The sequence below is a fragment of the Cricetulus griseus genome, chromosome 2 (assembly GCF_003668045.3).
Source record: "Cricetulus griseus strain 17A/GY chromosome 2, alternate assembly CriGri-PICRH-1.0, whole genome shotgun sequence".
NCBI classification, from domain to species: Eukaryota; Metazoa; Chordata; class Mammalia; order Rodentia; family Cricetidae; genus Cricetulus; species Cricetulus griseus.
This window is the reverse complement of record NC_048595.1, coordinates 41,057,636-41,079,032: the sequence shown is the minus strand read 5'-3', so window position 1 is coordinate 41,079,032 and position 21,397 is coordinate 41,057,636. Positions and strand designations below refer to the sequence as shown.

The 21,397-nt window shown below is 38.3% G+C and overlaps 1 protein-coding gene across 1 annotated transcript in view; it reads right to left on the bottom strand.

Annotated features, from left to right (window-relative positions):
• Zfyve9 (zinc finger FYVE-type containing 9) overlaps nucleotides 1–21,397 on the bottom strand; it is a 171,782-nt gene that overhangs the window by 111,292 nt on the left and 39,093 nt on the right. Inside the window, exons 2-3 of the mRNA XM_027402426.2 lie at nucleotides 12,026–12,131; nucleotides 4,789–6,860 (exon numbers count right to left, since the gene is read on the bottom strand). Coding sequence (XP_027258227.1) covers nucleotides 4,789–6,860; nucleotides 12,026–12,095 — 2,142 coding nt within the window. The 5' untranslated portion in view covers nucleotides 12,096–12,131. The remainder of the gene's footprint in view (nucleotides 1–4,788; nucleotides 6,861–12,025; nucleotides 12,132–21,397) is intronic.

Below are 21,397 nucleotides of genomic sequence, written 5' to 3'. Positions count from 1 at the left end.
AAAAAATACTGAAAAAGAGAAATGAGAAAACATCTCTGTAACATTTGCCTGTAGGCAAACCTGTGGAGCATTTTCTTGATTGATGATAAATGTGGGAAAGCAAGGCTCACTGTGGGTAGTGTACCCCTGTGCAAGTGGTCCATGGTGCTATAAGAAAGCAGGTAGAGCAAGACATGAGAAGCAAGTCAGTAAGCAGCATTCTTCCATGGCCTCTGTGTTAGTTCCTGCCTCCAGGTTCCTGTTCTGTTTGAGTTCCTGTCCTGAATTCCCTGGATGATGGACTGTGACGTGGAAGTGTAAATAAAAGAAAAGTCTTTCTTCCCCAAGTTGCTTATGGTCATGGTGTTTCATGACAGCAACAGAAACCCTAAGACACTTGGTGTCCATATTGTGGTGTCTGAATGATAAATTTTCCCAACAGTCTTGGGCAGTTTAATGTTTGGCTCTCAGTTGGTGGCCCTGTCTGGGGAAGTCAGGAGTTGTGGCTTGCTGGAGGAAGTACATCACTGGGGATAGTTTTGAGAGCTTAAAGACTCATGACATTTGAGTTTGTGCTCTCTGCTTCCTGTCTGTGGTTTGAAATGTGTAATCTCAGCTGCTGCTCCAGCTACCTGTCTCCTGCTGCCTCCACTCTGCCACCACAGACTCTTACCCCTCTGGAACTTAAGACAAATAAATCTTTTCTTCTTTAAGCTACCTTGCTCACACTGTTTTATCACAGCAACAGAAAAGTAACCAAGACACACTCTATTCTTTCCCTATTCTATGATTCAAGAGGTAAAGGAAAATTTTAAATTTTGCTAACTTTGCTAGCCTCTCCTATCACCTGATACCCTCATAATTTCTGGTCTTCCCTAAAAATAGAATACTCAAATTCCCAATCCTTAATAAAAAATTTCATTATCATGATATCCTAGAACCAGCAATTTCCCAAGGAAATCTATATAGATTTGTAATGATGACGATGATTTGAATTTACAGGGCACCATCTGGGAAAGGCAATCTCTGTATTCTTTTTAATTCTGAAACTTATTGCTTATCAAAGAAGAAAAATAGGGGATATGTTGCTATATAGAACAATGACCTAAATTTAAAATTTCTTACAGTATAAAACAAAGCACATTTGTTAAGCATTTGAGAGTGTGTGACATACTTTTCTAAGCAACAATAAAGGCAAAAGTGGAACCTATATGTCAATCTCTAGATGACAGAAATACAAAACTAACTGCTACCTACTGAGGTTTAAATGTCCCCCCTAGGATAACGCACTGAATGTCTATCCCCAGATGATAGCACAATTTTGAGAGTTGGGAGAAACTTTAAGAGATAAAGCCTAGTTGCAGGAGTACATCACTGGGACAGAGCGTTGGAACACTACAGCTAGTCCTTTGACCTTCAAGTTCTGCTTCTGATCTGCCATGATATGAGCAGCCTTCTCCACATGCTCCTGACACCATGATGTTCCGCCTTGCTTCAGGTCAAAGTAATAGAGTCAGCCAGCCAACCATAGTCTAAGCCCTCCGAAATCATGAACTAAAATAAATCCTTCCTCTTTTAAAGTGTTTCTCTCAAATACTGAAATAGAGCCTTTGATTATTAATTCTATGAGATAACCACTTCCAATTCATGAAATTATGAACCCCTAGCACCTAGTATAGATTTTCTATTAACAAAAGTTAAATGTTTAATATACACTTGATGTCTGAGAAAAGAACTTTATAATATATGGAAATAGAGAAATTACTGGGGATATTTAATTTCTATTGGAATGAACAAATAAAGTTGCATTACAAATAGATAATATTATTTTACAACCTCACATTGCTTAGATATTTTCCTACCTACCTTCCCAATCTGATTAATACCTAGAAAAACTATATTGATGTTTACAAGGTATAAACCCTTTTGTTCTAAGAAGTGCACGGATTTTGTCAATAATCCTTGTAACCATCTCAGAGGTAAAAGAACAGAAGGAAAAGATGGAATTGTGAATTCAGAATCCATATACCTCCATAAATTCTCCAAATTACACTAAGGAAAACTCTATCTACTCTCTCAATTTTCATTTTTGTTATAATTTTCTTTATGAGTTCACCTACAGTCCTAGTTTACTACTCAAACCAAAACATAGTAGTCTATACCAAACTCTTCTTGTTATTTGCATAACAAAAAAAAAACACTTTTGCTTTTCAGCAGGGTTTCATTAGTCCAGGCTGGTCTCACACTTGCTATGGAACTGAAGATGACCATGTAGTCCTCATCTTCCTGTCTCTAAATTCCAAGCTGGCGACACCATCCTACTCAAGCTAGGAACATGAGGCAGGTTTAACTAACAAATAGAATACAAGATATTTAGGCACTAGACAGATTATTTTCCTTAAACTTTAACAATAAGAGGACAAAAGCCCAGTCTCAACTTTAACTTCTTTCTGCTCCCATCCCTGGTTTAGTTACCTTCTGGTAATTATTCCTTTTGTGTGCATTCACGTATTTGCATATATATGTGTGTTTATGTGTACATGTGTATACAGAGGAAACGGGTGATGTCAGATGTCTTCCCAGTCATTCACTTTATTCTTTAGAGACACCTCTTCTCACTGAACCTGGAGCTCACAGACAAAGCTAGAATGACTACCAGCCAGCCTCAGGGATTCTCATGTTTCTGAGACATCTCCCCACCCTGGTAATGCCTCCTAACTGCCCACCAAGGACCTATTCTCCCCTTTTATCTATTAACAAAATATTTTTTTTTGGTTCAGGCTACACTGTGCTAAGACCTAGAAAATAAATTATGATTAAGTCAATCCTGGCTTAATCCAGTAACTGACCCATGGCCTAGAACTGGTCAATAAATTGATAGAAGACTCTGGGATTCTTTTCTCCTCGGTAAGAAACTAGCAAGAAGTCTTGTTTGGCCCTCAGCCAGTTTCTTTTCCCACAGGAAGCTGTTCTAGCTGGACTTTATGGAGCTCAACTACTGATTAAGACCATGAGAAGATCAAGGGATCTTCCAGTCCTGACTCTGCAGTGTCTTATGTGAAGTAAATGTTCTGTCTAGTCACTGGAGCTCAAATATTCTTTTTCTTGATGTTGAAAGCATTAGAGCAGGTAAATCACATGAAAAAGGAGGTAGAGATAAATTATTGAGACTTACTATTACTTCTGTATCTGATGTTCTTCACAACAACCCAATGAAAACTATTTAACTTTGTTACAGATTACAAAACTAAGGGTTAGTAAAATTACATAATTAATAGAAACAAAGTTAAAATTTGAATGTAGATTTCACATAAATTTTTACATTATTTAAAAAATATAAAATCCTCTTTTCTCCATATTTACAACTCCTATTAAAGAACAAATTGTGGAGGCTAAGGGGATATTGGTTAGGAGTGCTTGCTGCTCTTCCAGACAACCCAAGTTCAGTTCCCAGCACCCATATCAGGCAGCTCGCAAACACTTGTAACTCCAAATCCAGGGAATTCAAAATACCCTTCTAGCCTCCCTGGTCTATATGCAAGTACACACATGGTATACAAACATGCATGCACAAAAATAAAAATAAACATAATAAACCCAAATTGTATTATTAACAGAATTTGGGAATATTAGTTATTTTTATATCTTTAATAAGAATAATGATCTATATAGCCTTCAAATATTTGCATTAAAGTCATATGAGAGAAAATATGTGTAGGTATTTATATAAGCCCTCGGAACATTCATTACATCAAAAAACTCTATGCAGAAACAAGAATAGGACTGGGCTTAGGAAATGGCTCAACAGTTAAGAGCACTCACTGACCTTGCAGAGGATGTGGGTTCAATTCTCAGCACCCACATGGTGGCCCACAATCATCTATAACTCCAATTCAAGGGAATACAATGCCCTCTTCTGACCTCGGTGAGCACCAGGCACAACAAGGTACACATACATGCAAGCAGAACACTCACTAAAACTAACCATATCTGCTGGCCAGTAATGGCACATGCCTTTAATCCAAGCATTTCTGAAACACAGGCAGATGGATCTCTATGACTTCAAGGCCAGCCTGGTCTATAAAGGGAGATCCATGACAGCCAGGACTGTTACACAGAAACCCTGTCTAAAAAAAAAAAAAAAAAAAAAAAGACAAACAAAAACCCTAAAACAGAGTATAGGTATAACATAGACTCTCAACGTAAGTTAAATTTTTAAATATTAAAAAATATAAAAACAACCACAGACCACAGTGATTGTAATGTCTATAATCCCTTGCACTCAGGAAGCAGAAGCAGGAGAACTGGTGCAAGTTTGAGGATAGCTTGGTCTCTAGAAAGGAAGTTCCAGATCAGTGAAGGCTACATAGCCACACTCTTTTTCAAAAATATAAAAATAAATGAACAAAAATGTAAAAATAACAAAAAAACAAGAAAAAAAAGAAGTGAATCACAAATATGTACAAAGATGAAAGAACAACTTCCTTATTTTAAACCATCCCATTAACCAAGTATCTATCAATGTAGAAACCACAAAGAAACACTTCCTTAATTCCAATTCACTTTTCTTCACAGAAAACTGAGACAGCAAACTTTCTGACAACAACAACAACAACAACAACAACAACAAAAAGACACCCAGAAACAAACAGCAAGCTCATGTTTTATAAAGAAACTCACTAGAACTGGGCTTTCAAAGGCTATTTATAATGCCATCTCAACCAGAACTACATTTACTTAATCCTGCTTTAATTTCTGGTTCTGTATTACAAAATACGCCAAGTTACTGAGATAATGCATGCAACTTACCTTCCCACAGGCTCTGCAATGATGCCTCCTTTTGGTGAATGTAAACCGTGCTTCACACTTCATGCAGTTTGGAGCCTGGGAATCTGGTACCCATACTGGTGCCACCTCACCCAGGGTGGTAAATGGCTTTCTTGCAGAAATTCCCAATTGGCCAGCTCTGAGATCATTGTCTGGACTATCCGGAGCTAACGCAAGGCATGGTCTACTGGAGATCTCAGCCTCATAACTCTCTAAATGTTCCCCGTTTGTATCGGTCACAGAGATGTTTCCCAAAGACGCACTGCATGCATTGATTGCTGAATGCTCCCCTAGTTTTACTTTCCCAAGAGTATCATTTTTATTTTTAGTATTATTTCCATTGTTTGCAGGAAGGTCATTTTGTAAATGTTCTGATAATGGCTTTGGAATCTGAAGTTTAAGATTAGAAGGTTGCTTGGGTCTTGCACCACCAAAAGGAACACTAATAGATTGCAGGTTTGCTATCTTGGGGGAAGACTGCCCAAGTACTGATGGGATTTGACTACAGAAATTATGTAAATAATTTTTCTTCATTATATTTCCAGTGCTATTTAAAAGCAGTCCACTCCCTTCTGCATTCTCATTTCCTCTCTGCTCATAAATATTTGAGTAGCATTCTGACTTGCTCTCCTCTATTTCTTTTTCTTCTGTTACTGAGTCTTCTTTGGAGGGTAAAGTCTTTGGAACAAAAGAAACAACTGGGCTCTGCATTCCATAGGAATCACAGCCATTAGATAGAGAATTTGCTGCTGGTACATCATTAACAGTGGAGAAATCACACCCTTCACTTTCATTCACACAAGTTCCTTTGAAATCTAGATCTGAATCCGACATTCCCATACATTCTCCTCCACTATTAGTGTCCTCAGGCTGGCTAATCTGTGAAACCATTTGATTTTCTTCATTTACTTGGCTATCATTCATCTCATTTAGCTTTGTTAATTTCCAATTAGTCATCTGAGAGTCAGAGAAATGTTCTGTCACATTAAAATGTTCTGCAGTGCCAACTTTTTTTTCATTCTCATTACTTTCTTCTTCATCAGCTTTAGCTTCACTGGACACAAGGCAATCTGAAGAGTGTTCACAACTGTCCCTTCCAGACACTGCAGATGTACCTGGCTTAAGATACACAGATAAACCAGACGGGAGGGAATCTCCAGTTGTTCTCTCCTCTGCTGGCTCTTTTTTTGTCATAATTTCACTTTCATGGGAAACGGAGTTTGGGCTCCCCAGGTTTGTCCTAGAAGAGCTGTTTTTGCCACCAAGGTCTTCATCTGGCATAAAATTCTCCTGCTTTTTAACGGCAGACCCTCCATCCACTCCCTGGGATGAATTAATTGTTAAGCTTGTACCTGCACCTAAGGAAGGGTCTTTGCCTACATTGTCATCATCCTTTAATTGTGAAGGTGAAGAGACACTGGTTGTACTATTAGATGAAGCAGCACAGAGATGATTAACAGAATCCCCCTCTGATTTTGGTTTATTCAAAGCATCCATTTGTTTCTCTGAGTTTATACCTTTTTCAGTGGACCCATTCATACTAAAACTAAATTGATCAGTTTGTCTATTTTCATTATCCAGTGAATAGCTAAAAGAATCCACGAGGGGTTGACTATTACAGTCCTGCAAATCACTTTGCAATGTCATTTTGTCACAGTTATGCATGACAGCTACAACAAGAACATTCTTCTCATCTGGCAGACAAGTGAGGCTTCCACATTTCTCCTCTTCCACTTCAACAGCTCTAAACTGATCATCCCGATTATAGCTTTTCTTAATTAACTGGTCTTCTGCTACAGCGTTCTCATCAATCCACATTGTGTCACTCTCTGAGTTTAGACTACAGCCCTGTCCATTAGCACAGGGATCTTCTCCCTCCCTCGTAAGAAGAGGTGAGCCAGCCAGAGAGAAGACTTTCAGCTGTGGTCCTGCCTCATTAGAAACTACAGGTTCGTTCACACTTGTCAATGCAGGGTTAAAAGACACTGGGTGAGAAGAGGGATCTAGAATCTTATTCCACTTTGTATCCAATAAAGCAGGAGAAACTGTTTCATCTGAAAAATAAAAAAAGTAATAACAATAAGTGCTACAGAAAATCCTTTTGTACACTGCAAAGATTTGTTGCTATGACTGGTTTAATAAACAAGACCACTGACCAATAGCTGAACAAGGTAAAATTAGGTGGGAAAACCAAACTGAGAATGATGGGATAAAGAAGGGCGGAACAAAGGAGTTACCAGCCAGACGGAGAGCAAGTTGGACACACAATATGGGATAGAGGTAAAAGCCATGAGCCTCGGGGCAGCACACAGATTAAAAGAAATGGGTTAAATTGTAAGAGCTAGTTTGTAACAATCCTGAGCTATTAGCCATGCATTTGTAATTAATATTAAGACTCTGAGTGGTTATATGAGAAACAGCTGCTAGGACAGGAAAATTCTGCCTACAAATAAGTTTGCAGGTAACCGTAAAAAGCTACCTAACAGAGCCGGGCGTTGGTGGCGCACGCCTTTAATCCCAGCACTCGGGAGGCAGAGGCAGGCGGATCTCTGGGAGTTCAAGGCCAGCCTAGTCTCCAGAACGAGTGCCAGAATAGGCTCCAAAGCTACACAGAGAAACCCTGTCTCAAAAAACAAAAACAAACAAACAAAAAAGCTACCTAACTGATATTTCTAACTATACTCTGAAGATAAAATGTTCTCAGATTATGACAGGATCTAATCTTTAGCTAGACATAAAGTATATTTAAGACAATGCCCTTTAATTGTCTGTCAATACATGGTAAAGTCTCAGAACATTTCAAACAACAAAAAAATTTTATGTCAATTTAATTTTGTTATTAGATTGAGATAAACAATAACACAATTAAGTTGACCTGCAGACCCTTTGGACTGTCTAGATACAAGACAAGGCACAGATAAAGGAACAGTAGTGAAGACTGGCAATTGAGCGAAAATTTTTCTGTGGAATCTATACGCTCTCTTCTAATCTACAATATGATTGGGGTATAGGTTACATGGATATCTCCATTTACTAAACTGTATGGTCAACCTTGTAGTCCCACCTATTTGGGAGCCCGAGGTGAGAGGATAACCAAGTCAACAAGTTTAGGCCAACTGGGAAACAGAGTGAGACCCTATCTCAAAATACAACAAAAACAAAAACAAAACCCAATTAGCCCTGTATAATTAGGATTTAGGCATTTTAGTGAATAGAAAGTTTTTAAAACTTTTTTTTTTTCATTTTTTGAAACAGGTTTTTTCTGTGTAGCTTCGGAGCCTGCCCTGGAACTCACTCGGTATACCAAGCTGGCCTCAAACTCACAGAGATCCAGCTGCCTTTGTCTGCCAAGAGCTGGGACTAAAGGCGTGTGCGACCACCACCCAGCCTACAATTTTTTTAATGGGCTTAGAGAATTAGCTTAGTTGTAAGAGTGTTTAGCATGTGCTAAGCCTCAGTCCAACATCCAGCACTGCTAAACTGTGCTGGCGAATACCTACAGTCCTAGGGAGGTGAAGGCAGAAGCAGGAAGCTGGAGGATCACAAGGCCAGGGTCATCTCTGGCTATATCCTATGTTTGAGACTAACATGGGCAATATAGAAGACCTTATTTTAAAAAAAGAAGTCTGGGGATATAGCTCAGTGGGTAAAGGGCTGGTCATGCAAGCATGAAGACCTAAGTTTAGATTCCCAGTAGTCACATAAAATACTACAGACACAAGCTGGGGTTTGGTGGCATACAGCTGTGACCCAGTGCTATGGGGAATAGAGACAACAGATCCCAAAGATTGCTGACAAGCCAATCTAGCTGAAAACAGCAAACAGAGAACAGTGAGACATCTGTTCCAAAAAATTAAGGTTAGATACCACTGAGGACATGATACAATGTTGACCCTTAGCCTCCACAAGCATCCACACAGACAAGAACACCTATGTGTATAATCAATCTCTCTCTCTCTCTCTCTCTCTCTCTCTCTCTTCTCTCTCTCTCTCTCTCTCTCTCTCTCTCTCTCTCTCTCTCTCTCTCTCTCTCTGACACACACACACACCAAAAAAATCCCAAAACATTAAAACTGAAACAGAGGTGCAGAAAAAGCATAAATTAAACAAAACTATCAGTGTACTAATCACTGCTGACCTTGGGTTATGATGCACGTAAGTTCATTAGATTATTCCCTTTCATTTGTTGTTATGAGACAGGGTTCTGGAACTCTCTATGTAGACCAGGCTGGCCTCAAACTTACAGAGATCCACCTGCCTCTGCCTCTCAAGTACTGGGATTAGAGGTGTATAACACCATGCCTAGTACAATTTGTATGTATTTAAATTTTTCCCATAAGGTTTTTTTAAAAGTTTGCTACAGCATGTGAAACCCTGCTTGTAATAATGTTACTAATTAAATTTATATTCATATTCTTACCTGAGGACATTTGGGAAAATGATATTTATCTATTAAATCAATTTCTAGCATATCATAAACATAAATTCATCTAACATTTGTTTCCTTTGTAACAGATAATAACTATGATAGCCAAGTTATTCTCTCAAGTTACAGTACTACTTTGTATCTCTAAATGAGGTAAACAAACAAAAACAAATGCACCTAGTGCCTTTTCTTCTTTCTCCCTTCAGTAAATAATAACCACGGTGCTGAAATTATGCAGTTATAATTGTAACACTAATCTTCAATGCACCCATAGACCTTGTTAAAGTTTTTACTGTTCTGCAATACAATAGTTTATTTACCTTCTCTTTCACCCAGTGAGTGATTTCTGAAGGCAGAAACCATTTCATTCCATTAGTGTCAGGCCTACTTTGCATAGCGTCATGTGGTAGTAGGTGATAAATACACAATAGTAAATACAAATAAAAGCATTTGGTTTATGTAGCATTAAGATTAATACCTTATGCCTCTGCAAAGTATATAATCTAATTGGGAAAATAAAACATAGAAACAATATACATAAATGAAATTATTATGTAAGAATACAAAATCAATTCTAGGGTGAGGTAAATGAGCTTGAATTCACTAAAAGGAGGAACTGGACTAGGTCTCAGGCATTTTATCAAAAGTCAAGGATTTGTAAGTAGGGAAACCAGGAAAGCACAGCACCAAATGTAAGATTTAAGAGAATAACAAATGCCGGGCGTTGGTGGCGCATGCCTTTAAACCCAGCACTCGGGAGGCAGAGGCAGGCGGATCTCTGTGAGTTCGAGGCCAGCCTGGTCTACAGAGTGAGTGCCAGGATAGGCTCCAAAGCCACAGAGAAACCCTGTCTCGAAAAACAAAACAATCAAACAAAAAATAACAACAAATAAATCAATTTAGGCAAAAAGACAACCAGACTAGGAAACAGTGAAACAAAACAGCTCAAGGCAGATAGTGAAAACCAAAGAACTTCAAATTGTTTAAAGAATGTGCTTACATTTACAGATAGGGATGTAGCACGGTTGGTAGAGGGCTTCTGTGGCAGGCATGAGGCCTGGGCTTAATCCGCAACACCACAGAAAACTGAGCCTTGTGATGCACAACATCATAAGCACGACAGAGGCAGAGGCAGAACGATCAGAAATCCAAGGTAACCCTTGGCTATATGACAAGTTCAAGGCAAACAGGCTACATGAAACCCTGTCTTCAAAAACAAAAAAAAAAATTAAAAATGGCCAGGCAGTGGTGTTACACACCTTTAATCCTAGCAGTAGGGAGGCTGAGGCAAGTGGGCCTCTGAGTTTGAGGCACTCTTTAAGTTTAAATTCAAATTTAGGGTAGCAGAGATTTAATATTTAAAAAATAATTCTAAGCTATGGCTTAGAAATAAAAAAAAGAGCTATTTCTTTTTTATTTGTATTAGAAACAAGATTGTTTTACATGACGATCCCAGTTCCCTTCTCCCTCCCATCCTCCCCTACCGCCCCCCCCCCAACTAAAACCCTACTTATCACATATCCTCTCTGCTCCCCCTGGACTGTGAGGCCTCCCTAGGGTGTCATCAGAGTCTATCATATCTTTTGCGATAGGCCATAGGCCCACCCCTGTGTGAAAGAGCTCTTTCTTTCTTTCTTTCTTTCTTTCTTTCTTTCTTTCTTTCTTTCTTTCTTCTTTGGTTTCTTGAGACAGAGTTTCTCTGTGTAGCTTTAGAGTCTGTCCTGGCACTCGCTCTGGAGACCAGGCTGGCCTCGAACTCACAGTGATCCACCTGCCTCTGCCTCCCGAGTGCTGGGATTAAAGGTGTGAGCCTCCAACGCCCGGCTGAAAAGAGCTATTTCTTACAAGAATGTTTAATAATATTATTTAAATAGGAAATATAGGAATGGTTGTTTTACCTACTACCCAGACATATTAATTATCTACTTTAGTACATTTGTGGGGGGTCTGTGTGTGTGTGTGTGTGTGTGTGTGTGTGTGTGTGTGTGTGTGTGTGTGTGTGTGTGTGTATTTGTGAATGTATGTTTGCGTGTTTCATTCTGTTGACAAGTCTCATGTATCCTATACTGGCCTCACATCTCACTATCCAGCCCAAACTAGCCTTGAACTTCCTAATCTCCTGCCTCCTTCTATTGACCAAGTGCTGAAATTACAGGCATGGATCATACTTGGATTTTGGGGGCTGGTATGCAGATTTTATCTATGTACCACTAGCTGACCTGGAACTCACTATATGAATCATGTTAACCTCGAATTTGTGATAATCCTTCTGCCTCTGACTTCCAAGTACTAGGATTACAGGCCTGGCCATTTGCCATACATTTTCTCATTAAATCAGGAAATGAGAAACTACCTTTAATAAACTCTTAAACATTAAGTTAAAAATATGTAATTGGCACATAACGTTAAGAAATGTTAATCCCCCCTTTAAAATATACTATATATTATTACTATTATTACATCATCAGACCTTTTTATTTTTTGAGATTTACTTCATTCTATTTTATGTGTATGGTGTTTTGCCTGGATGTATCTCTGTGTACCATTTGCATGTCTAGTTCCTATGAAGGCCAGAGGAGGGCATCAGATCCACTGGGGCCAGAGTTACAGACAGTTGGGAGCCACCACATAGATGCTGGGAATTGAACTTGGGTCCTCTACAAGAGAAGCCAGTGCTCTTAACTGCTAAGCCATCTTTCCAACCTCTTGACTGTATTTTTAAGAACTGCATATTCTTATTCTCACAGTTTCTATATCATAAATCCAAATAGACTTCCCAATGTAAATTCTCACCTTCATTTTGTTCAAATTCATCTAATACCTTGTCCAGGTTGTAAGCTTCTGCTTGGAAGTAATTCTCCATCAGTGAGGAGACACTGCCGAAGAGACTTGTTTAAACCTAAAAAGAAAAAAAAATTCAGTTACACTTTGAATTATTAAAATATAATTTATTGATCTTAGCTATACAAAGATGAAATCTCCAACGAATCCTAAGAGTGTTAGGATTTGGACAATGATAAACAACCTAAGATCTTGAAATCTAGAAACCTATAAGCTAACAATTATCAAAATGCAGTCAGCCTCTGTAAGTTCTAAGTTACAGATGAAAAATATCCAGAAAAAAATGCTTATGAACTGAACATACACAAACATTTTTCTAGTCATTTTTATCTAAGTAAGACAGTTTAACAGCTATTTCTTTAGCACTTTATTTTAGTAATATAGAAATGATTTACAGTATACAAGATAGCTTAAACAAGTTATATACAAATATTCCATGGATTATGGAGTCTGCAATGGTCCTGGGGCCACTCCTCCATAAACACTAAGGGAGAAATGTAGAACCATTTTAAATATAGAAGGTAGACTTATACTTCTCATTTTTAAATATAATTTTAAAACTTCCCTTACTGTTACTTGACCTAAAAGCATATATACAAGATATCTATGACTTAACAGAATACTAAGTAACACCATAGTAGGACTTTTTAAAAATGCTATTGGTTATTCCTTTATTACTATTTAAGATTTTTCAGACAGAATGTCAAAACCCACACTGGAGCTCAGGCTGACTCAGACTCCTAAGAGTCTGAGTCAGCCTAACTGAGATTACAGTTAGGAGCCACATCAGGCTTACTGATTATCCTTTTTTTTTTTTTTTTTTTTTTTTTTTTTTTTGAGCAGATCAAATAATTTAGGTTTCCTAATGAAAAGTGGTGGAAAGCTCCCTAGACAGAAAGGCATTCCAAGGGACAAATACCCTTGGTCATCCCTGTAAATTATCTTTTGGTGTATGTCCGTGTGTGTGTGTGTATGTGCCTGTTCATTTCATGTGAGTATGCGTGTTTATGCAGCAGGTACAAGTGGAGGCCAGAGGGCAACACAGGGTGTCATCCTCAATCACTTTAATTCAGAGTAAGACAGTAATTAATTAATTTCAGACAATTTGTGTATACATGTATGCACAAGAGGGCTAGCACCACTGAGGCCAGAAAAAGGTATGTGGCCCAGGGAGACCTGAACTCACAATCATTTACCATTTAATGATAGGGATACATTGGAGAAGTGTATTCTTAGGTGATTTTATTGTGTGAGAATCATAAAACACTTAAACTAGTTTGGCTTGGCTGACTCTCATTTATCTGGCTCAACTCTCAACTCAATCTGAACTGTTCCTTATTTTCCACCATGTGTAGTACAGAATCAATTTACGCTTACGTTATGTATTTCTCTGTTAATGGCAACACTTATCACTGTAAATATGGCTCTCTCTCCCACTGGTCAGGAAATACACCCTGTGCAAACAAGCCCTGTGCATGGTAGCCTATGCCTTTAGTCCCAGCACTTGAGAAGCAGAAGCAAGGAGATCTCTGTGAATTTCAGGCCAGTTTAGTCTACATTGTGAGTTCCAGGACAGCCAGAGCTACACAGTAAGACCATGTCTTAAAAAAAAAATAAATAAAGTAAACAAAAAGGTGCAAGCCCCATGACATCTTCATTTTTTGTAACCCAGGGCATGACACAAAGTGCTTAGCAAATGCCTTATGAATAATTAAATCAAGTCAAATTAAAGACTCTATATTCAATAATCAAATTCATGATAAATATTTCTTCTGTCCTAAAAAATTAATACTACTGAGAACATATTATTAGGAGGGAGAAAGTAACATAAGAATAAACAAGTTAGATATATGAGAACCTAATAGAAAACAAAATTTTAAAACAACAAAAATAAACATTTATTTAGTGTTGAGACAGAAGACAACTTGCAAAGGTCAGTTCTTTCCTCTCATCGTAGGTCCCTGGCAATGAAACTCGGGTCATTACCCACTGAGTTATCTCATTGTCCCCCTTTATTTTAAATATTTGAATAAATATAAAAGATAATAAATTAACTATTCAGATTCAAGTTTAAAATAATTAAAAAGTGGAAAAATCTAAATGTCAAGGAAAACAGGAACAAGTTACAGAATGAAATAAACCATAAGATCTCATTTTCTTTCAGTAAATTTCAAAGTTCACTCACAAGATTTGTTTTGTCTTGAATCAAAGTTGCCCAGATTAAATCTTTCTGACAAAATTACTACATATTCCTAAAGAAAAAAAAAAGAAGTATGTATGTATGTATATGGGCTTTTAAAATCAGGACAGGAAAGAGGTGTTTCCTATTAGAAAACAACAGTTTTCTTGATTTCATTTGCAGCTAAGAGGACTATTTATGTTTAAAAACAAGGTCCTACCACGTAGCTCTGGCTGCCTGGAATTCACAGAGATTCCCCTGCCTCAGCTTCCCAGGTACTAGAATGAAGGCATATACCACCACACCTGGCTAAGAAGACAAATTTGAAGGCCTCATTTTGAATAAAAATTTTAAAGTATTAAAAAACACATATACACACACAAACAGGGAATCTCTTGAAAGTTGATGTTTAGGTAACTTAAGAGCCTCTATAGTCCTAATTTTTCTTAACATATCAAAATGGAATGAGGAATTGAGGTTACTTGAATTTCAACTGATAAAAATTCAAGCTACTTACAGTTTTACTTTGAAACCTGAAAAGCAATGGGAATAGGATAGGCAAGGTTTTTAAAAGATTATTTCTCCCTGGGATATATAATAGAAGACTAAAATTTCAAATGAAATATGGGAGAGACTTAAAGAATCATTTAAAATTAAGAACCAAAATTAATTAATTTAAAAATAAACATGCAGGAAACTGATAGGAATAAAGATGGTGCTCAATATATAAAGTACAGGCAAGTTTGAGCAATCTCTGATGTGGAGATGTTTATAACAGAAGATAACAACTTCCAAAATTCTGGCTAGCCAGGCGGTAGTGGTAAATTCCTCTAATCACAACTATGTGCATTCAAGGCCAGCCTGGTCTACAATCGAGTTCCAGACAACCAGAGCTACACAGAGAAACCCTGAATCAAAACAAACAAACAAAAACCCACCTAAATCCTGGCTATAAATTTTAAAACAGAAAATGAGGAGAATAAAACAGAAAACAGTCTAAGTATGTTCCCTGTCTTGTTTTTGATGAAAACAATTCACATAGAACAAATGTAGTATTTTCCCAGTAGCTAAACCTCTTAATATGCCATCAGGAAGTCTAACAAGGCATTCAAACACTGGCCAAGTTGTCTGTCTCACAACCTTACCCTCGTCTGAAAGGAGCTCAGGTAGGTGTGGCAAATCAAATTTCCCAAATGATGCTACAGAATCAGAGAGAGAGAGAGAGAGAGAGAGAGAGAGAGAGAGAGAGAGAGAGAGAGAGAGAGAGAGAGAGAGTGAGTTTGTGTGTGTGTGTGTGTTAAGATGGTCTAGCACTTGTCATGCAACCCACCCCTGGCTACCAGGCTTGTTTCTCAAGTGCTGAGATTACAGATGTATGACCACACACCAGCCCACATAATTTCTTATGTGACTGTGGCAGTCTTCCAAGAGAGCTGCAGCCTGTCTCCTTCCTCTACACCTGGGCTGACCTTTGTGACTGCCTCAACTAATAGAGCTTAATGTAGGAAAACGATATAACTTTCGAAGCCAATCCCTCAAAAGTGAAACAGCTTCTGCTTGGTCTCTTGGGAACACTCACTCTTAACTATACAGTTACCATGTCAGGGAAAACACACGAAGCAGCCACCTACCTGTAGCTGATCTGGCCCATTAGACTTCACACGTGTGAACGGCAAGGCTAAAGATGACTCTAGCTTCAGTCACTGCCTAGCTACAACTTCATGAAGATCTTAAGAACCACTTATCTGAACCCAATCAATTGCTAAAAATGTACAAAAAAAAAGTAATTGAATCAATACTTTGAGTTTGGGTGTAATTCATTATATAGGAAGAGATAAATAGAATTCCAGGTTAGTAATTTGATATTCTTCAAAACAAACATTTCAAAGTAGAAGCCTCACAAGGGATAGGCATTAATGAAGTCTATGTGAGTGTAGCCTTTCCTTTATTAAACTATTTTGCTCTAACTCCCAACTTGTGTGACACAATAAAACAAACCCTGAAAAAGCCAGGTATGGTGGCTCATGCCTATAGCTCCAGCACTCAGGAAGGCTGTCACAAGTTTGAGGACAGCCTAGGCTTCCTAGTGCCAGCCCAGCCTGAGATACAATGTAAGCCCTCATCTCAGTAATTAGGTGACAACAAGAAGCAGTTTGGGTCTCTCAGGGTAAAGTTTGGTAGGAAAAGTAACATTACTCAAGCAAGCAAAAGTTAGATGGGAGAAGGGGGGAAACAAAAACCTGTAGAAAACTTTTTAAAGTCTCATTTACCTCTCAGTGCTTTCTTTTTTCAAGCATATTTTAATATTTTTTATAGACTAACACTCAAGAACTTGCCTAGCTAACGTGGAGCTCCTTAGTGGGTATCTGCATCATCATTCCATCTCACCAACCAGGAAACTTGAGTGCCATTCTAGCTATCCCTCCTACCTCTACATCCATCCCAACTCCCAGGCTTGCCAGTCATTTTTGAGTCTTTCTGACCCATACACTTTACTCCATTTCCTCTGTCACCTTCCACACTGTCACACCTTTCAATTGTCCAGAATTTGCAAGTTCCAAACTAGCTGCCTTGCATTCTATTTAGTATCCTTCTAGACTAGTCCCTACACATGTCAAATTTATCACTTGGAATTTTAAAAGAAACTGTTACCCTATTTATTGGGGGGGGGGAGGGTGTGTACACCTTGCAAGAGTGAAGTTCTCTCCTTCCATCCTATGGGTTCTGGGGATCAAACTCAGGTTGTCAGGTATGGCAGCAAGCTCCCTTACCAGCTGAACCATCTCACAGGCCCCTCATTTTCATTCTTTTTTAAAATTTTTATTTCATTTTTAATTTTACGTATCAATCCCAGCTCTCCTCCCTTCCCTCATCCTGTTCCCCTCACCTTCCCCTCACTCCACCTCCCATCTGCTCCTCAGAGAGGATATGGTCTCCCATGGGGAGTCAATGAAGTTTGTCCCTAAGTTGAGGTCTGACAAGGCCCTCCCCACTGTGACTGGGCTGAGCAAGGTATCTCTACATAGGAAACAGGCTTCAAAAAGCCAGTTCATGTTCTAGGGATAGATCTTGGTCCCACTGCCAGTGCCCTCATAAACTGTCCAATCCATCCAGTGTCACCCACATTCAGGGGGTCTAGTTCAGTCCTATGCAGGTTCTGCTGCTGTCAGCCCAGGCTCAGTGAGCTCTCACTAGCACATGTGGGTGTCCCCATCATGGTCTTGACCCCTTTGCTCATATTATCATTTCTTCCTCTCTTCAACTGGACTCCAGGAGGTTGGCCTAGTGGTTAGTTGTGGATCTCTGCATCTGTTTCCATCTGTTACTGGAAGAAGGCTTGAAAATTACCGTAGACCTCAATTTGATTACAGGGGAAGACCAGTTCAGTACTCCTCTCCAATATGGTTTAGACTCTTATCTGCAGTTATCCTTGTGTATTCATGGGAATTTCCCTAGTGCCAGGTTTCTGGCTAACCCTGTAATGGTTCCCTCTATCAAGGTATTTCGTTCTTTGTTCTCCCTCTCTGTCCTTCCCCCAACTTGACCTTTCTGTCCCTTCATGTTCTCCTCCCCACTTCCCTTCCCTCCTCCCTTCCCCCCTTCCACTCTCCCACCTCCCTCCCATGTTCTCAATCTACTCAGGAGATCTTGTTTAATTCTCCTTCCTAGGCAGATCCATGTATGTTTCTCTTAGGGTCCTCTTTGTTACCTAGCTTCTCTGCAAGAGCAACAAGTGCTTTTAACCCCTGGACCATCTCTCCAGCCCTGGAAGTGACTCTTTTATTTTTCCAGACAGGGTTTCTCTGTGAAGGCCTGGCTGTCCAGGAACTTGCTCTGAAGACCAGCATGGCTTCAATTTCAGAGATCTTCCTGCCTCTGTTTCCCAAGTGCTGGAACTAAAGGTATATACCACCACCGCCTGGCCAGGAACGTAATTATTATTAGGTACAGAGTTTCTTTCTGGGGTGCTGAAAGTGCTCTGGGATTAATTTAGACAATATTGATGGTTGAACAACACTAAATATATTGAAAATGTAAAGTATATACAGAATGTATCTTTTAAAAGGAGTTAATTTTATGTTATGTTAATTATATCTAAATAACAATCAAACATTTTTTTAACAACAATTCACATGTTACCAGTTAGGCCTAGGTCTGGGATAGGAGCCTATCCTTTCTCCTTTGTTTTTATGATGACTACAACACTTATCAACCTGGTCATGATTTCTTCTCAACCATTTGTCTTCCCTTCCAAACACCTAAGGTTTTTCAGGATTGGAATTGCCCTTATCAATTTTTTGTTGTAGCAGATGACACCATATACTCACTACCTATCTGTGAGACAAACTGAAAGATTTACTTTCAAAGCACTTTCATCCAGGAAATATCTGACATAAAAGTTCTCAAGAGTTGTACAATGACTGCTAAAATTTCAATGCACTTAAAATTCCAAAGCTTATGAGTGCCAACATAAAGTAATGGTTTGTACATTAAAGCTTAAATCATATTATATCAAGGTATTCCACTTTCTATCTACAATCTCTTATCTCTGGAAAATTTATATTAGTTTGACTACTTTGAAAAAATAGAAAGTATTTCAAGTATATGAATATAGTAATTTATATCTGGTAAGAGCAGGACTGGGATTTTTAACAAACTATCAATAACATGTCATATATAAGATGGATGCTTAAGTCATGTGAACACTTTAATGATCAGTCAGTGGAGAGTGGTGTGAAAATCGGGCTAATTCAGGCTTTAATCATGCTCTAGTATTTAACATTGGAGTTACTTCACTAAGTCAATGAACTTCTTTGAGCTTCGGTTTCTTTACACTGTGATATATGGAAACTATGGTTTGAATTTTACTTGGTGAAAGGAACTTTACGTAGAGTGCTCAATAGATGGTAACTATTATTTAGCGAATTATTATTTAGCAAAAATTAATTTATGTGACATATTAGGACAGAAAGACAGAGTGTAATCTGAACCATGCAACTAACCAATGGATTGGTCATTCATACAATTAATAATCCATTATAATCCTTAGTCTTAAATTCAAGCCAGAACAATGAAACAAAAAGAACAAAAAGGTAACCTTACTGTTCAATTTTCTGAAAAGGCTAAATTTGATCCTAACATGACACATTTTTTGGATATCAACACTTTCAATCACAGTACTGGGGCAGGGGGGGAATGAGATAATCTCTGAGGAGAGTTTTGTTCCTGTAGATCAAGATCAAAGTACATTAAAGGGCAGAATCTGGAAAGCTGGCATTGCTGCCCACGGTCTCACAGGGCTTCAATTTCTAGGCTATCAATCTGGCTCCATTCACAACCATCAGATTCTCAGTCAATAGACACAAAGAACAAGGTGATTGCTTTCAACTAGTACACACTAAGCAAAAGACAGAACAGCCTAACAAATATTGGAAAGTGTTGTTTATAACAGGTGTATCAAATATATACAGACATCAAAATCCCTAGTTCAGCCACTGATTTGAGGTCAGTATTAAAAGAAAAGGTATGTTTAATTCCCAAGACTGGAGTAATACAACCCTAGACTATTTAAATACATTGACAAACATATAAACATCCTTGGAATGGTTAATTTTACATGGAAATTTGGCTGAGCCAATGGATGCCTAGGCATCTGATTAAAGATTGTTTGTCATGTCTGTGAGAATGCTTTAAAAATTAGCATTTCCATTGGGCTGAATAAAACACCTTGCTCTCCACACAATATATATACACACAAGTATACATCATGAGATTTTAGTGAGCCCTGGGCTCAGGAATTATGAAGTTCTATGTCCACAATTTGCTGACAGACCTATCCTCTTTACTGGCTCTGTTTCTCTAGAGAATCCTAGTACAAAGTCGTAAATGAATTAATTGTTCAAGACTGACTGAACAAAAATTATCAATGCATTAGTTCAATTCCATACCTTGAATTTTTAGATAGCATGCTATCTAAATTGCCTATCTCTGCCCCATACATACATTCTGCCCCCCCCAACCCACCCAGGATATCAAACACAGGGTCTTGCACATGCTAGGCAACTACTCCTATCGATACATTTTTATTCTAAGATAAACACCATGTTCAAGTAAAGTTCATCCATCTAACCTATTAGCATGGTGTGAGCTCCTGACCTAACATGAACTATAGAGATTCTCTGCTGACTCTCTACCCTAACCTGGAAGATACAGCTAGAACTGGCACCTGTGAAATTTATGAGATAGCAGCATCCTTATAAAATTCCACCCCCTTTCCCATTAGTTTCAGTGGGTTGCTTTAAATTCCAAAAAGTCTTAACAAATATATTTTAATAGCATAATTGAAATGGAACATCAAAACCACAGTTTCAATTTTAACACTTAAAATTTAAGATCCGTCATTGATTCTGATGCTTTTTGACTTTAAAAAGATAATGAATGGGAGAAACTCATAGAAGAGAAGTGTGTCTTTTGGGAATGTTCTAGTCAACAGAGGGATGGATTTATAATCTATAAATTGTATACACAGAGAATCAAAGAATAAACAGTATATGGGGAGAAATATGTCCTGACATAGTTGCACACAACCTGTAATTCCAGCACTCAGAAACAGAGGCAAGTAAGGACTGCTGGAAGTTCCAAGTCAGCCTGGTTTATACAGCAAAATCTAGGCCATTCAGAGCTACCTGTACCCTGAAAGATGTAGAGTGACAGTTCCCAGCACATAAGAAGCTAAACATCATATAAGAAGCTGGACCTATAGCAGCTAATCAGACTGAAAATTCAACAACTCTTCTTAGATCCACAAAAGAAGTGAGATCACAAGCAAAATGACTGCTCCCAAATTTGGAGAAAGTCAGGTGAATATAGAATATAGAAAATCACAAATTACATTAGCAGAAACTCATAAAGCAAAAACTTTGGAAAGGGAAGTACTGGGGCAGGAAAATCTAGGCTGGAATTGAAAAATTGTTAGAGGCTTAGTGTGAATATCTCTGAAGAGACAAAAACTCATGTCAAAGGACAGCTCCACACTCTTAGGAGTTTTACCTCGTAGAGGGTAGAACTCAAACTGTAACAGTTACCGCCAGTATCATAGAAAAAACTCCATAGTACTTCTAGCAGGAAAAGGAATAAAAGAACTA